The sequence below is a fragment of the Pollachius pollachius genome, assembly GCF_949987615.1.
Source record: "Pollachius pollachius genome assembly, chromosome: 1".
NCBI classification, from domain to species: Eukaryota; Metazoa; Chordata; class Actinopteri; order Gadiformes; family Gadidae; genus Pollachius; species Pollachius pollachius.
Window position 1 is genome coordinate 18,195,307 of NC_136934.1, and position 15,473 is coordinate 18,210,779.

Below are 15,473 nucleotides of genomic sequence, written 5' to 3' on the forward strand. Positions count from 1 at the left end.
AAACCCAGCCCCTCCAAGGCTATATTCAGCAGCACCCTGAGCTGTTGATTGGTGCCGCCCTGATCTGGGTTCATCCAGCGCCAAGCACCACCCCACACCCTGCCTGTTGTTGTCATACCTTGAGGGCGCTCATGGCCCACGTGAGGGGCGGCCATGTTGCTATGCTGGGGAGCTACTTGGAGGGCTGCGTTGCGTAATGGAGCTGGCTCAACCGTGAACTGGACCGACTAAGGGGATCTGTGTTGGCTTGTGGACAGGGAGAGTGAGCTGCTCCAGTGTCTTTGTGTGTGTTTTCTGCATGTGTTTTTCTTTTTTATACGTGTGTGCATGAAAGCCGGAGTTACTTATGTGTGGTTTGAGCGTGCACGTGCCCAAGTGCTCATGTACTTGGGCACGTGTGTGTCAGTGTGTGTGTGTGTGTGTGTGTATGTGTGTGTGTGTCTGTCAGTAAGTGTGTTAGTATGTGTGTGTGTGTGTTTGTGTGTGTCAGTATGTGTATGTTTGTGTTTGTGTGCATGTGTGTCGGTTTGTGTGTCAGTATGTGTGTCAGTATGTGTGTCAGTATGTGTGTATGTGTGTGTGTGTGTGTGTGTGTGTGTGTGTGTGTGTGTGTGCATGCGTGCATGCACTGGAGCCAAAGAGCGTCTCCTAATATTATCTCTGATGAACAGTGAAGTCCCTGAAGGCTGTCGAAGCAGATCTTAGGCTGCAGAAAATGGTAGGTAACCTTTCAAGACAAACACTGTATGTCTGGGCTGTTACGTCTCTGTGTGTGATGTGTGTGTGTGCATGGCTGTATATATTGTGCATGTGCGTGCATGTGCCAGTGTGTGTATCAACCATTAGGTGGAGGCCCTGCCCTGTATCTTGTGGTGTTCGGTGCACGCGCTTTGCTTGTGGGTGTGTTCTCTGAGGAGAGAAGGTAGTTAGCAGAGCCCATAAGGGAACCACATGATTACAGCTGAGAACGGCTGTGTCCCTGCGGTCCGCCTAGTGGCCAGCAAGCGGCTGGAAGAGTAGAAAGGCATCGCCTTGAGAAAGATTTCTAACAGGGTTCTAACAGAGCTTTAACTAACAGAGCTTTAACTAACAGAGCTTTAACCAACAGAGCGTTAACAGCGCTTTAACAGTGCTTCAACGAGCAGAGCGTTAACAGAGCTTTAACAGAGCTCTAACAGAGCTCTAGAGATCTAACATTGCTCTAACAGAGCGCTCTAAAAGAGCTTTCAGAGAACTCTCAAAGAGCTTAAACAGAGCTCCAGCCAAGCAGCAGCAGGGAGGGGGAGGGCTTTAACAGAGCTCTAACAGAGCTCAAACCGAGCTCGGCAAGTTGAGGTCTCCCCAGAGGACTGCATCAGTTTCACTGTCAGCCTCCTTATCGCCGGAGGCGACAGGACAATGACACCCGCACCAAAATAAAACCTACTGCACCCTGGGTATCCTCCTAGCGGGACGCTCTGCAGCTGATGGTCTATGGAGACCACATAAAACATATACACCTCACACCGCACACACACACATACACACCGCATACATGCCAAACGCACGCACACACACACACACACACACACACATACCTTCCAACTACTGCCTTAAACTAATCGTAGGGGAAACAATGCGCAACTCACACACACATACACAATCTCTCCCAAACAAAAAACTCACACACGCACACACCAAACCATAAACACACACTTTTCTAGATAAGAGTGCATGTGTGTTGCGTTCATAAATGTATGTCGCAATAAGAAAGAGTCTGTATATCTCTCTATCTAGTTTGTATGTAAACTCTCTCTCTATGAATTTGTGTACGTATAGAGAGAGACACAGAGACACAGAGGGAGAGAACGAGAGCGAGGGATAGTAGGTCATTGTGACAGAGTGAGGAATTTGAATATATGAGCGATAGCGAGAGAGAGAGGGAAAACAGAGAGAGATAATTAAGATAAAGAGACATGCAAATAGAACCAGGAGCTCTGACGCCGCTGCTCTGTTTCAGGGAACGGCCAGCAGCAGGAGATGGGGGGCAACGTTCATTTATATAACATCATAGCTGTAGGAGACCAATCAGAGGAGACTGGAGCAACTGCTGACCGCTCCTGCAACACTCCTCCCCATCACACGGACACAAGCCCTGCGGCCTCGCATTATGGTAATGTATGAGTATGTGCATGCGTTTGGGTTGCATGTGCGTGTGCGTGCCTGTGTGTGAGTGTGTGTGTGGTTGATGGTGTATGCGCATGTGTGTTTCCTGTATGTGCGTGTGCATGCGTGCCTGCATGCGTGCGTGTGTGTATGCATGTGCGTGCCTGCGTGTGAGTCTGATGAGCGCTTACTGACCAGCACGTAACCGAAGGGGCTGAGTCGGTCCATGCAGGCCTCGCTCCACTGGTCTGTGAAGAGGACGTCTTTCAGCCTTTTGTTGATCATCGAGTTCACTTCCTGTAGTCTTGTAGGAGCACACACACAGGGAAACACCGCGGTCACTAGGGGCAGAGCTGAGGTGAGCGAGAGGCTCTGCCCTGAGCGGAGAACACAATGAGGACCAAAAGAAAAAAACCCAGTCTTGTGAGATCCCCCTGGTCTCGTTCCCCTCTGCCGGTCAGGGGGGAGAGAGGAGCCATCGCCAGAGAGTTCAGAACGGTTTCATATGAAACATTTAAATGAGTAAAACAGAACTATAAACTCAAACACGGAACATCTTAACAAGCCATGGGATGAACGAAAAATCTCAATGTAGATCTTCATTGACTAAAGCTTTGCTTCTTGAGTAAATAAGGATATCCAGTCAGCATAGAATTGATCTTTATCCGCCCCGAAGGGCAATTTTTCCTGCACTATTAAATCAAACAAAGCAGGAAGTTCAACGAAGAATGAAGTGTACATGCACACAGATTACATTAACATATATATATAGGGCATTTAGCATATGCTTTAATCCAAAGCGATTTACAGTAAGTACATTTTTCAAAAGAAAGAGAAACAACAAGATATCGCTGACGGTACAGTAAGGATGTTCAAAGACCCATAGAAGTGCCAAGAAGTGCCAATCACTAACAATTGTTATGTTAACCCATTCCCATCTACAACAAAGATAGCTAGGATAAGGTGCTATACAATGCTTAGTATTTTTAATATTTAATATTTTTAAGTGCCAGGACGTTAACATACAATAAGAACGTAAAAGGGGTGATTTTAGTAGAGTAAGGGAGGAGAAGGAGCCATCGCCAGAGAGTTCAGAACGGTTTCACATGAAACATTTAAATGAGTAAAACAGAACTATAAACTCAAACACGGAACATCTTAACAAGCCATGGGATGAACGAAAAATCTCAATGTAGATCTTCATTGACTAAAGCTTTGCTTCTTGAGTAAATAAGGATATCCAGTCAGCATAGAATTGATCTTTATCCGCCCCGAAGGGCAATTTTTCCTGCACTATTAAATCAAACAAAGCAGGAAGTTCAACGAAGAATGAAGTGTACATGCACACAGATTACATTAACATATATATATAGAGCATTTAGCATATGCTTTAATCCAAAGCGATTTACAGTAAGTACATTTTTCAAAAGAAAGAGAAACAACAAGATATCGCTGACGGTACAGTAAGGATGTTCAAAGACCCATAGAAGTGCCAAGAAGTGCCAATCACTAACAATTGTTATGTTAACCCATTCCCATCTACAACAAAGATAGCTAGGATAAGGTGCTATACAATGCTTAGTATTTTTAATATTTAATATTTTTAAGTGCCAGGACGTTAACATACAATAAGAACGTAAAAGGGGTGATTTTAGTAGAGTAAGGGAGGAGAAGGGGTGGGGGGGGTGGAAAGGGGGGAGGCTACGCAGAGTCAAGGGAACTCTGAACAGGTGATTCTTGAGCATCTTGCAGAAGCTGGTGACTCAGCAATAATCCCCATAACAGACCTTGTGTTTATGTTATGTACACAACAAAGTTATATAGTAGTTGTATATAGTTGTAAATTGTATAGCATTCTTGTGATGGGTTTAATTGTTAAACAATAATCCCATCCCACCCATAAGTTCATGCACTAATAACAACCCTGATGTTGTGCTAAATACAGTCCACTCCATTCCTCTAAGCCACCACTGTTGCGTCACATGGATCACCTGGCAGCCCGGTGGCTCTGAACACCACAGAGCAGAGGCCACGGAGCACTCACCCGATGATGTACATGTCTGTGTTCCCGTCACCCACCCGCAGCCCCAGCAGGTCCGTCATGTCGTCAGGAGGCATGGAGGAGCCCACGTTCCAGGTGATGAGGTGAACCCTGCAGACAGATCACATGGGAGCGACTGCTTTAACTAGCACTGCCGAGCTTTGCTATTGCAGCTATTTACACAATAAAGGCATATCTGAAGTAGGAAGTCTGCCAAGAAAGGAAGGAAGTCTGCCAATCCACCTAGGGAACCTTTTGAGATTGTGGTCCACTCTGGGCAAAACTTTATGTGCATGTCTTAGACTTGGAGAGAGAGGGGAGAAGTTAGGACACCTCTGTGATGAAGCATCTATATGTGTTTGACTGTTAGTGGAGTGGGACTAGGAGAGGAAGGGGTGTTGGGGAGGCTTTAATACGAGTGAACATCATCGTCTCTCCTCACTGTTAGTTCCCTCCCCACTGATGAATAGGAAGCAGAGGACTTGCCTGAAGTCCTCCAGGCTCTGGGCCGGTGTGTCCGCTGTGCCCACCACAGAGAAGGCCCTCTGGGCGTGGGGGGCGAGGTGGGGGGCCGGGGGTCGGATCGCGCTCTCGTAGGGGACAGAGGCCGCACGGCCTTTAGTGCGCAGGCCCCGGGGGTCTGCCGGGCTCCTGCCAGCCGCGGGGGGCTTGGGATGGCTAAGCCCTGCTCCGTCAGGGCTGCACTCTTCGTCCTCGTCATTGGGACAAGCCGGTCTGGGTCTGGGGCCGGTCTCGGCTCCGGTGTCACGCTTGGGTTCGAGGATGTCGACGGACCCCTCCACTCTGGGGGTCCTCTGGGGACGGCGGGGCCTGGCGCTGGAGGGGGGCCCAGGCTGGGCGGCGGGGGGAGGGGCCTCAGGGGTCTTCGGTGGTGGGGGTGCTACTGGGCCGGGGGCCTCCAAGACCTCCATTCCTTCAGGTTGGTCAGACGGTCGTGGGCTTTGGTCCTGGCTCCCGGGATCCATCGTTATCAATCTGTAGAGACGTGCATTTTAGGATTGTTATTATTCTATTGATTTACAGATGCCTTTCACTGACTGTTCCAGGGTCATTTGAGTATAAAGTCAACAGTTTGAACCATTTCCTGGTTCAAACTGAATTCAAACTGGTGTCTTTATATTCAATGACCCTGGAATTTCAATTTAATTTCACTTTTAATTGCTGGTTCAAACAACATTAGAACCAGTATATTTATTGATTCGAGAAAGAATAGCACTGGCAAAATGATCCAGGTCCAAAATGAGTTTGGACCTGGATCATTTCAAGAGGCCAGAAAGAGGGCATGAGTTGGACTGATTGTATTTCATTTTCTGATCAGTATTTTTAGGGTGTTCCTCTCACTATGGCTCATCAGATCTGCAAAAATCGAACCACGTGATGCATGTTGTAATAGACCATTTCTGTAATAGAGATTTGTAATACCAGTAAAGTGTTTTGTAATATACCGTGTGCGGTCTCACTAAGAAACCTAAATTCTCCGGGTAAGTGAGGAGAACCATCGCCCTGACAACCGGACCTGGACCAGACGATCATGAGACAGAGGCAGAACAATAGATATAATGTTGGTGGGTGTATATATATATAAATAAACCCCATCCCTTTCACAATTAACAAGCGATTTGTCCTCAACTTAAAGGGTGGGGTTGTTGCCATGGCGTTGTGGGGAGGAAGGTCCTCCACCCAGCAGGGAGGAGGACCCAGAGAGGACCCAGCAGGGTGGAGGACCCAGAGTGGACCCAGAAGGGTGGAGGACCCAGAGGGGACCCAGCAGGGTGGAGGACCCAGAGGGGTGGAGGACTGAACCATCGGGTGGTGTTACCCGGTTCGGAGGAGGCTGGGGCTGATACCTTCTCCTGCTCCTTGAAAGCCCTCATTATGTCCTCAGCAGCAGATAAAGAGCGCCGAGACGATTAAGGGGTGGACGAACGACCCCAACTAAACAGGGAGAGGAGGTTTGCCCACTTCACTCCATCTCCACCCCCAGCCCTCCACTACGGGTCCACTCAGAGAGAAGGCCCAGAGGAGATGTGGGGATCAGCCTCCGTCTTCAGCTAAGCCGCCCGCTGGATGGGTGGTAACCATGGAGATGGAGATCCAGTCGGTTCATACCAGCGCAGCACACCTGACCATGTGACTGACTTGGAAACAATCAGCTAGTCTACCACCACACAACCTCCCAACTGGGAGGAAATATAAAGGAAACGCTGTCTACTGCATTCAATGATCAATTTCAAACTATTGAATTCACAAGCGTTTTAGGAAAGACTGAAAGACCAGCGCTGGTCAGGCACGTAAGATGGAGACGAATGACCACGGTCCAGGCTCTGACAGGAACAGGGTAGGGCTCTGTGGTGATCACATGGGAGAGGTCAACCAGATTCCACCTCGTTGGAGATGACTCCATGATTCTTCATGCGGGGGTTGGGCCACCAAAGAAAGATTAACCGTGACTAACAGGATTTGAAAGAAAACGGTGAAAATATTTAAGCTGCAGGACTGAAAACCCAAGCAGACCGAGACAGAGTGAAGGCCAGTCAATGCAGTAACTGCAGTTAATGTGGATGTCATACACGCCTCTCCATGAGGCCCTGATGTGAACCACGCCATGCCCTTTTCCCTGTGTGTGGTCTTCATGTGATTCTCGGACTCTCTTCTCGTGAGGCTCATACTCTCTTCACGTGAGGCTCAGACTCTCTTCACGTGAGGCTCAGACTCTCTTTGAGTGAGGCTCAGACTCTCTCCACGTGAGGCTCAGACGCTCTTCACGTGAGGCTCAGACTCTCTTTGAGTGAGGCTCAGACGCTCTTCACGTGAGGCTCAGACACTCTTCACGTGAGGCTCACTCTAAACGTGAGGCACAGACTCTCTTCACGTGAGCCTAAGACGCTCTTCACGTGAGGCTCAGACGCTCTTCACGTGAGGCTCACTCTAAATGTGAGGCACAGACTCTCTTCACGTGAGCCTCAGACGCTCTTCACGTGAGGCTCAGATGCTCTTCACGTGAGGCTCAGACTCTCTAAACGTGAGGCTCAGACTCTCTTTGTGTGAGCCTCAGACGCTCTTCACGTGAGGCTCAGACTCTCTAATCGTGAGGCTCAGACTCTCTTCACGTGAGGCTCAGACGCTCTTCACGTGAGGCTCAGACACTCTTCACGTGAGGCTCACTCTAAACGTGAGGCACAGACTCTCTTCACGTGAGCCTAAGACGCTCTTCACGTGAGGCTCAGACGCTCTTCACGTGAGGCTCACTCTAAATGTGAGGCACAGACTCTTCACGTGAGCCTCAGACGCTCTTCACGTGAGGCTCAGATGCTCTTCACGTGAGGCTCAGACTCTCTAAACGTGAGGCTCAGACTCTCTTTGTGTGAGCCTCAGACGCTCTTCACGTGAGGCTCAGACTCTCTAATCGTGAGGCTCAGACTCTCTTCACGTGAGGCTCAGACTCTCTTCGTGTGAGGCTCAGACTCTCTTTGTGTGAGGCTCAAACTCTCTTCGTGTGAGGCTCAGACTCTCTTCGTGTGAGGCTCAAACTCTCTTCGTGTGAGGCTCAGACTCTCTTCGAGTGAGGCTCAGACTCTCTTCGAGTAAGGCTCAGACTCTCTTCGTGTGAGGCTCTGACTCTCTTCGAGTGAGGCTCAGACTCTCTTCGTGTGAGGCTCAGACTCTCTTCGTGTGAGGCTCAGACTCTCTTTGAGTGAGGCTCAGACTCTCTTCGAGTGAGGCTCAGACTCTCTTAGTGTGAGGCTCTGACTCTCTTCGAGTGAGGCCTAGACTCTGTCCAGAAGGTCTCATGTGTTCTGACCCGACCGTGCAGAGAAGTGGACCCCTTTCGTCATAATAAAATAATGATAATAATAATCATCATCATTACAATATATGAATAATTATACATGAATAATAATCTAAATTCCCATGACCTACAAAATACTAAAAGCCAGAGTTCCCCACATGAGGAGCGCTGCTTCATCTCCAAGGTTGCTGTAGGGGGCACCGCCGCTGAGCAGGGGGAGGGCAGGACCACAGCGCCCCATGACCCAGGACCTGGAGTGGGTGCTGTAGTGGGGGTTTATGGTGCTGCCAGTGGAGGGGGGGCGGTATGAGGGGACCCAGACCGCTGTTGTAACAAAGCCAAAGAGGAGGAGACCCGGCCACCGTCTTGCACGGCCGTTCTTTCAGAGACTAAACATTGTCTTGTCGCAAAATGTCTCCAACATGTGCTCTCCCCCCCGCCTTTCCCTCCCTCCCTCCCTCGCCCTATTTCTCAACAATGTCTAATCCTCCTGCGCCCAGCGGCAGAGATACGGGAGGGTGACGTATTGTCACCATCATCACAGCGGCTTCTCACCCAGGATGAAGACACAAATCTGATATACTCAGTACACCTTGGCGACGTTTTCCATCAGGCACCAAGACACAACACAATACAACATTAAGGCAATAAAGTATAAAGAGGGTAATTAGATGAGTTATTAGAAGACTGAGGGGAAGGCAGAGCCAGGTCAGTGCCTCACTACATGTCCCTGCTTGCCGGGTTCCTCTACACCCGCTGGTGACCAGGCCGTGTTTCCCGTCCGGAGCTCTGCTGCTGTCGCTGACGTCTGCATGCCAGGCAGTCAACAACTGCAGGAGCTGGTTTATTATTGGAAGTATGCTGATTGTCGTGAGGGAGTACAAGTGTGTGCAAGTGTGCATGCGTGCAAGTGTGTGCATGTGTGGCGCGTTCGGGATGGAATTAGGAGTGACACAACCGCAAGGGGAAAGGCAAAGGAAACAAAGGAAAGGAAATGAAAGACGATGCTTGTGTACTGTAAGTATGAAATACAGTGAGCGCAATATGCTGTTAGACATTAGCCATTAACCATGGCAGCTCTAGTTCAATTATATACATTAACCGGCATTTATCTGAAATTAGGGAAATGCGATGCATTGTGAATTATAAACCACACCAATAATTTGCACGCATTCTGCATCCACTACCTCCCACAACCCTAACCCTGCCTCCATGTGAACTCTGCTTAATATGCATTATTAATGTATTGTTGATGACCTATTTCACTCATCTAACCGGACGCTGAGCCACAGACCCGGTGGTCATGAGATCCGGACAGAGGAGGCGTCCTGATGCTCCTCCAATGGAGAGGAGGAGAAAAGGGTGGAGGAGGGTGGAGAGGAGGGAAGAAGGGTGGAAGAGGGTGGAGAGGGGTGGAGAGGAGGGGAGAACGGTGGGAAAGTGGTTGAGAAGGGTGGAGAGGGGTGGTGTAGAGTGGAGACGGGTGGAGAGGAGGGGAGAGGGGTCGAGAGGAGGGGAAAAGGGGTGGAGAGGAGGGGAGTAGGTTGGAGAAGGGTGGAGAGGAGGGGAGAGGGGTGGAAAAGGGTGGCAAGGGTCTAGAGAAGGGTGGAGGAGGGGGGAGGAGGCTGGAGGAGGGTGGCCGTCTCATCGCGTTACACGCTCTCCACCTGATACCTGGTGTGTGGGGAGGCGTGCTGCAGCCTGGACAGACACACCTGGAGAAAGACAGTCCCGGTCTCCGTCCTCCAGCCTCGCGTTACCCTCTGTCTCTTTTCTATACCTAACTCCGTTGCTACAAGTTGTCTCATAGACGAGATGGAGGCGGGGAACCTGTTGGGCCGCAGGGCCCGTCTGTCCCTCTGACAGGGACACTAATGATGGGCAGCAGCTGTGCCCCCCCCCCCCCCCCCCCCCCCCCCACGGCCCTGCTGGGTCATTCTAACCCCCCTCCCCTCCACAAGTTATTTCTACCAATCAGAATCCAAACCAGGTCAAACATCTAGGACGTTGCCGTTACGTGAAAAGGCGTCGTTTCTGATGGAAGCAGGCCTCTGGATCCAGTTCACTGGAGGTCAGTTCTAGGGAGCTCTTCATGTGGTCAAACTGGGATGGAGACATGAACCACGGACCGTCTCGTGGAGGAGAACAAACACTGCATCATCGAGGCTGTAAACCCCTACTTTGTACTTTTAAATAGAACCATGAAACCCCACATGGCAGGTGTGTTTGTGCATGTATGTGTGTGTATGTGTATGTGTATGTGTGTGTGTGTGTGTGTGTGTGTGCGTGCATGCGTGCCTGCGTGTGCATGTGTGTGTGTGTATGTGTCGGTATGTGTGTGTGTGTATTACACAGAGTAAAAGACAATGGGAGCAATGGGAGTAGATGAGGTGAGAGGGAGCAGAAACAAACAGAGAGCAGGGACAGATTGAGAGGGAAGAGTCAAGGGATTTCATGCCAAATGCCTTCAATTTGATCCTAAAAACAATGTTACAGATGCCGGCACATGGCCCTATTTGGCCTTATCCTCATTTGGTATTTTCCACTAAATGTCCTCAATGTGTGTGTGTATGTGTGCGTGTGCGTGCCTGCGTGTGTGTGTGTGTGTGTGTGTGCGTGTGTGTGCGTGTGTGTTATAATGCAAGACAAATCCAAATTCTACTTGGTCCGAAAACGCAATCAACAGCCTTCATTACATCACCGTCGCGCATTAGTGGCTTTGCATTGGCTTTCTATTTTCTTCATAATTGCTCTGACACGGCCAATAGCAACTGTCCACAACTAACCAGCCTTTAGTTTGTGCAGCATACCGTTGTTGCCAGCGGGATCTGAACAAATCTGTTTTCTATCAGATATCCATACTATACCTCGGGCACATTTTGTTTTTTCGCTCTTTCCAACCATAGCAAAATGTGTAATAAGACCCGGTTTGCTCGGCTTTACGTTCAACGCTATTTCTCCCAGACGGAAGGGTGTTGTTATTGACGTCATGCGTTACCTGTCCTATGGGCGCCTGGAGAAGAACGGGACGAAGATCCACGGGCACAGCTGAAGACGACCAGGACCCGATGGGTTCCTGAAGACGACCAGGACCCAGGTGGTCCTCTGAGTCAAACCGAGCGTTCAGAACCTGAACCCGTCAGCCGCTTCCCACACGAGACCAGGGGCATGCCAGCGTAGCGCACCGAGGACCGGAGAGCAGGTGGTCCTGGAGGGGATCCTACAGAAATAATGTCGAGCAGATCTCATCGGCTACATCGCTGGAACCACCAGCCCCATGATTGACCCTTCACTGTTAATTCCCTCCACCAAATCGCCTGGAAAGTGTCGGTTCAACGCATCGAGGGACTCCGAATAGCGTAACCGTTTCTGTGTCCTTCGGATTCAGAAGTCAAACGTGATCGGGTCGTTTCCGTAAAGCCAACACGGGCTTCTGCAGCCCGCTAGTAGAGGACCGAGTCGCCATGGGGAGGCTGAGGTCGTGGCTCCCCCTAGTGGCTCATCATGTTGGGAAACGTAACTTAGCTTCAATGACCCATGAAGAATGGGCCTTTAATTGGTAGTTTCTTCGTTTGCACATAACAATAAACGAATACGATAGGAGTAGACCTGCATAAAAAATAACTACAAATAGGCCTACACAGGAAAATGACAGCCCCAGCAGGCGTATAAGACTCCCTCAGCGCTAGAGAATCAACAAGATAGAACATACAGATACATTGAAAAGAAAAGAACAGCAGTATTAATAGGGTTGAAACCAGGGGGCAGCTCATCTGTTATTGGATGTAGGTATGCTAGTGCCCATAATAAACATCATTCGATACACCTCTGCGATAAAGGCCTCGTACAGACCATAACAGCATGCATCAGATACTCTCAAACCCCTGAGCAGGGACGCTCACGTTTCAAATGCATTGATGTATCAAGTTAGTGATGTAGCCAGACATGAGGTAAAATATATATTAAGATAGACAGCAATAACATACTTTAATGATATACCATTGAAACCATGCCTTTCGACGTAGCTTACCATTATTTGTTAATCCCATAGTTAATTTATTAAGTTAATATATTCTCTATTAACCACTAAACATAAGTAACAGCTTTTTACTATATTATATATATACTATATACTAAATTACATCTCTGGTAGTGAATGTTCCGATTCAAAATAACTTGCTCCTAACAGTAGAGCAGGTAGGATTACTTCCCAGAGGAAACATCCTCCAAATGGTGACTTTATATTTACTACATTATAATCTTAGAATGACCAGAAACTGATATTTTTAGGTAATGCTCAATAGTTATTCCAAATCCTTTGGGTGAAGATTGAATCCCCCCACCGCAGTATGTCTGCGGAGGTCTTACGCACGCCCGGCCCTGTCTCGCTGAACGAGAGGTCATACTCACGCCCGTCTCACACAATGGGAGGACTTACGCTCGCCTCTGTCTTGTCTAACGCCCGCCCCTATCTCTCAGAACGTAGGAGGAGAATCGTTTGACGTGGCAAACGATACGGACGTAGTTACACATATCATCCTTCGTCTCTCCATCTTTACCTAACCTTCCAGGAAAGTACCTAGAACCTCCCGATTCTTTCAGGCCGCAGTCCGTAAAGAAGGGAGATGATCTGGCTGCTTGTCTTCTCCAGTTTCCTCCATTGCGCGTCGACCTACGAGATCGACCTGAAGAAACTGGATGGTCTGGCGAAGGCGAAGGTGGAGGTAGGATACCGTCAACGTTATTACGGTATTATGCTGAATTACCGTTCAGTTACACGATGACAAGAGTTGTAATGTTCAATAATAACAATAATAACCCTTTTATGTTTTGGTATTTGAATGAATATTTGAATATCCCCACGTTTCCTGCTACGCGCATGCGTGAGGGATGTGGGCAGAGTACATCAGAGAGGAGCAGCCAGCCTCACCTAAAACCATATGTATATTAGGATGTACGCATAGACTACTTGTGAATTAATACATTAGTAACCTAAAAATCAGACAAGATATATTGAAGAATGTTTAGTTCCTAGTCTCAAAGACATATCTAGGTTATATATATCTCTATGTGAAATGCTACCCTCCTCTTTGTGTAAAGACTCGTCACACCAGCTCGGAAGCAATTGTTGTAAAGCAGCTCACACCTGGTGTTGAGTTCCTGGGAGCAAAATACGTGGGGCCCGAGGGAACAGGGCCAACAAAACAATTAGGTTGGCCTAGAAAAACGTATCGAATGAACCGAAGTGCCCTGGAGCCTAATCACTGGTAGAATAGGAAGCAGCAGGTGACACTGCGCTACAGCATAGTGTAAAGCAAATCTAGTAATCAACATACTCTGTTAAGCTTATTACCAGTTCCTGTTTCTGATCACGTTTCCTGTGTCATTTCAGTCCTGCGGAGGATGACAGCTGAACCGGCTGAGAGAGGTGGGTTGCGGACGTGGTCTTCAACTAACGCGGCCCCATACTAAAGCAACACACAGTCAGTCTAACACGACCCTCTCTCCTCTCCCCAGGTCAAAGCCTTTGTGACCCAGGATATTCCTCTTTAGTATCCTTTCCATGTCTCTACGTCCTTTCTCCCCATCGTGTCATGTGTTCATATGATGCCTGAAGTAGTGCTTTGCACAGAGCTGATTTATGGGGTGTATCCCCATGGCCACGGATCAATATTTAAAATGCTTTGTGAGTTTGCAATGTCAGAGGTTTCAGTCCATATAAAGGATGAAGCCCACAGCCATGGGGTCACGCAGCAGTCTGCGTTGCACTGCAGTGAGATATTTACTGTTCATAGCAATGTGTGAGGACTGCAGTGATGGGTGAGATGTCTGCTTGTGTTGCCTCCTGACCACCACCCCTCAGCCATAACCTGGTGATGAAGCACATTCCTGGAGCCGACCCCGAGCTCGTCCTCCTCAACCACTACTACGAAGAGCTAGACGTAAGGCGCACACGCACACAGACACATGCGCAAATAGACACAGACGCACACACAGGCCCAGGGCGTTGCGAACAGTAAGCATTTTTACACTGACTCGTGATCAGGGCTCAGCTCCCCGCTAGGCAGCAGACAGAAGGTGCTGGAGGAGCCGACTTCAGTAAACAGGCTTCTACAAATAATCCTGCCATTTTTTTCATGTCTGAAAAGGGATAAAATAAAATGTGTTATAACTTGAGTGGCCATATATAACATTTATTAATGTCTGCCAGCAGCCTGGGAACATTTATATTTTTTCTACTTTTGGTGGCGGTGTAAAAGACAGATATGATCAATATTGGCATATTCAAAGGTTTTCAACCGAGCTGTTGGATTTGGAGCCCTGATCAATGCGCAGCCTCACCAGGGAACCTTTGGAAAAGGAGCAGGAATCTGGTGAAAGCACAGAGTCCTGTTCTTCTTCCTGACTCTCCCCTTATCCTCCCCCCAGCGCATCGCCTTGTCGGACATGAGCCGCGCGGAGATCAACGATCTGCTGGTCCAGCTCGGCTTCTACATGAAGAGCCAGGCCGAGGAGGAGGTCCCGGAGGAGTTCCGCCTCCTCCCCGCCAAGGACAGCCCCTTCAAGGACCCCCCCGGGACACCCCGGCCCAGCGGGGAGGCTCCCACAGAGCCCCCCCAGCCCAGCGAGGAGGCCGCCCCCGGGTCCCTGTCCCAAGGCCAGCGGTCTGAGCTGTAACTCAGAGTCACGTGGATCTCTTCAGAACATAAAGGCCCCTCTTTAGGTAGTAACGTCTGGTCAATTACGTATCATTACAACTTTTTTTACACAAGCCCAGTAACACAATAAGCAACAAGCCCCACCATAACCACTTGACTCAAAACTGATGCTAAAAAAAGATGCTAAAGCGTAGAACAGTCAATAATCTGACCTGCTGACTCTCTTGAGTGTCTGTTGACTTCCTGTCTGCTGTGAAACTGAATGAAGTCCCAGGCTGTAAGTCGTCTGATTGGCCTGGGACTGATGATGCATGATTCTACAGGGGGCGGGACTACACACATACAAGACGAGTGGAGTGGAGATTAATGATTGATGTTGTACAATAAAAACAAAACAAAAACTGACATTTTCGTGTTCTTTGGCAGACTATAGATGGATGCACACACAAGCCTACATAATATACAAACACACTATTTGCATGTGTTTTTTCTAGTCAAATACCCAATGGACCAAACCAAGTTGAACTGCTTGCCTGTATCCTTCAGAGCTTTTAGAGAGCGATGATCACACAATACACAAACATTTCTTAATTTCTTTCAGAAGTTGGTTTTAATCGTTTTTCACATTGAACATGTGGTGCACTGATATATTAAATACGGATATCTGGCAGTAAATCTGATGTACAGAATGTCTTTTGAACGCTCCTTGTGTCCATTTTTTTAGTCTCAAGTTTGCAGTGATAAAATATTGCTAATAAATTATATCTAATGCTTCTGAAATTGAACAAAGACATTCTTTACATCAAATTGAGCTCAA

The 15,473-nt window shown here is 48.5% G+C and overlaps 2 protein-coding genes across 2 annotated transcripts in view; one reads left to right on the forward strand and one right to left on the reverse strand.

Annotated features, from left to right (window-relative positions):
* Positions 1-11,405, reverse strand: part of inpp5jb (inositol polyphosphate-5-phosphatase Jb) — a 21,657-nt gene extending 10,252 nt beyond the window's left edge. Inside the window, exons 1-4 of the mRNA XM_079730463.1 lie at positions 10,996-11,405; positions 4,673-5,182; positions 4,190-4,297; positions 2,230-2,449 (exon numbers count right to left, since the gene is read on the reverse strand). Of these exons, the coding sequence (XP_079586589.1) occupies positions 2,230-2,449; positions 4,190-4,297; positions 4,673-5,172 (828 nt within the window). The 5' untranslated portion in view covers positions 5,173-5,182; positions 10,996-11,405. The remainder of the gene's footprint in view (positions 1-2,229; positions 2,450-4,189; positions 4,298-4,672; positions 5,183-10,995) is intronic.
* A 1,084-nt stretch (positions 11,406-12,489) lies between these two features.
* Positions 12,490-15,061, forward strand: selenom (selenoprotein M). Its single transcript, XM_079740801.1, has 5 exons — positions 12,490-12,721; positions 13,390-13,425; positions 13,515-13,549; positions 13,861-13,939; positions 14,427-15,061. Exons 1-5 carry the CDS (start codon positions 12,623-12,625, stop codon positions 14,673-14,675), a joined length of 498 nt encoding a protein of 165 aa, XP_079596927.1. The 5' UTR covers positions 12,490-12,622; the 3' UTR covers positions 14,676-15,061.
* The last annotated feature ends 412 nt before the right edge of the window (positions 15,062-15,473 follow it).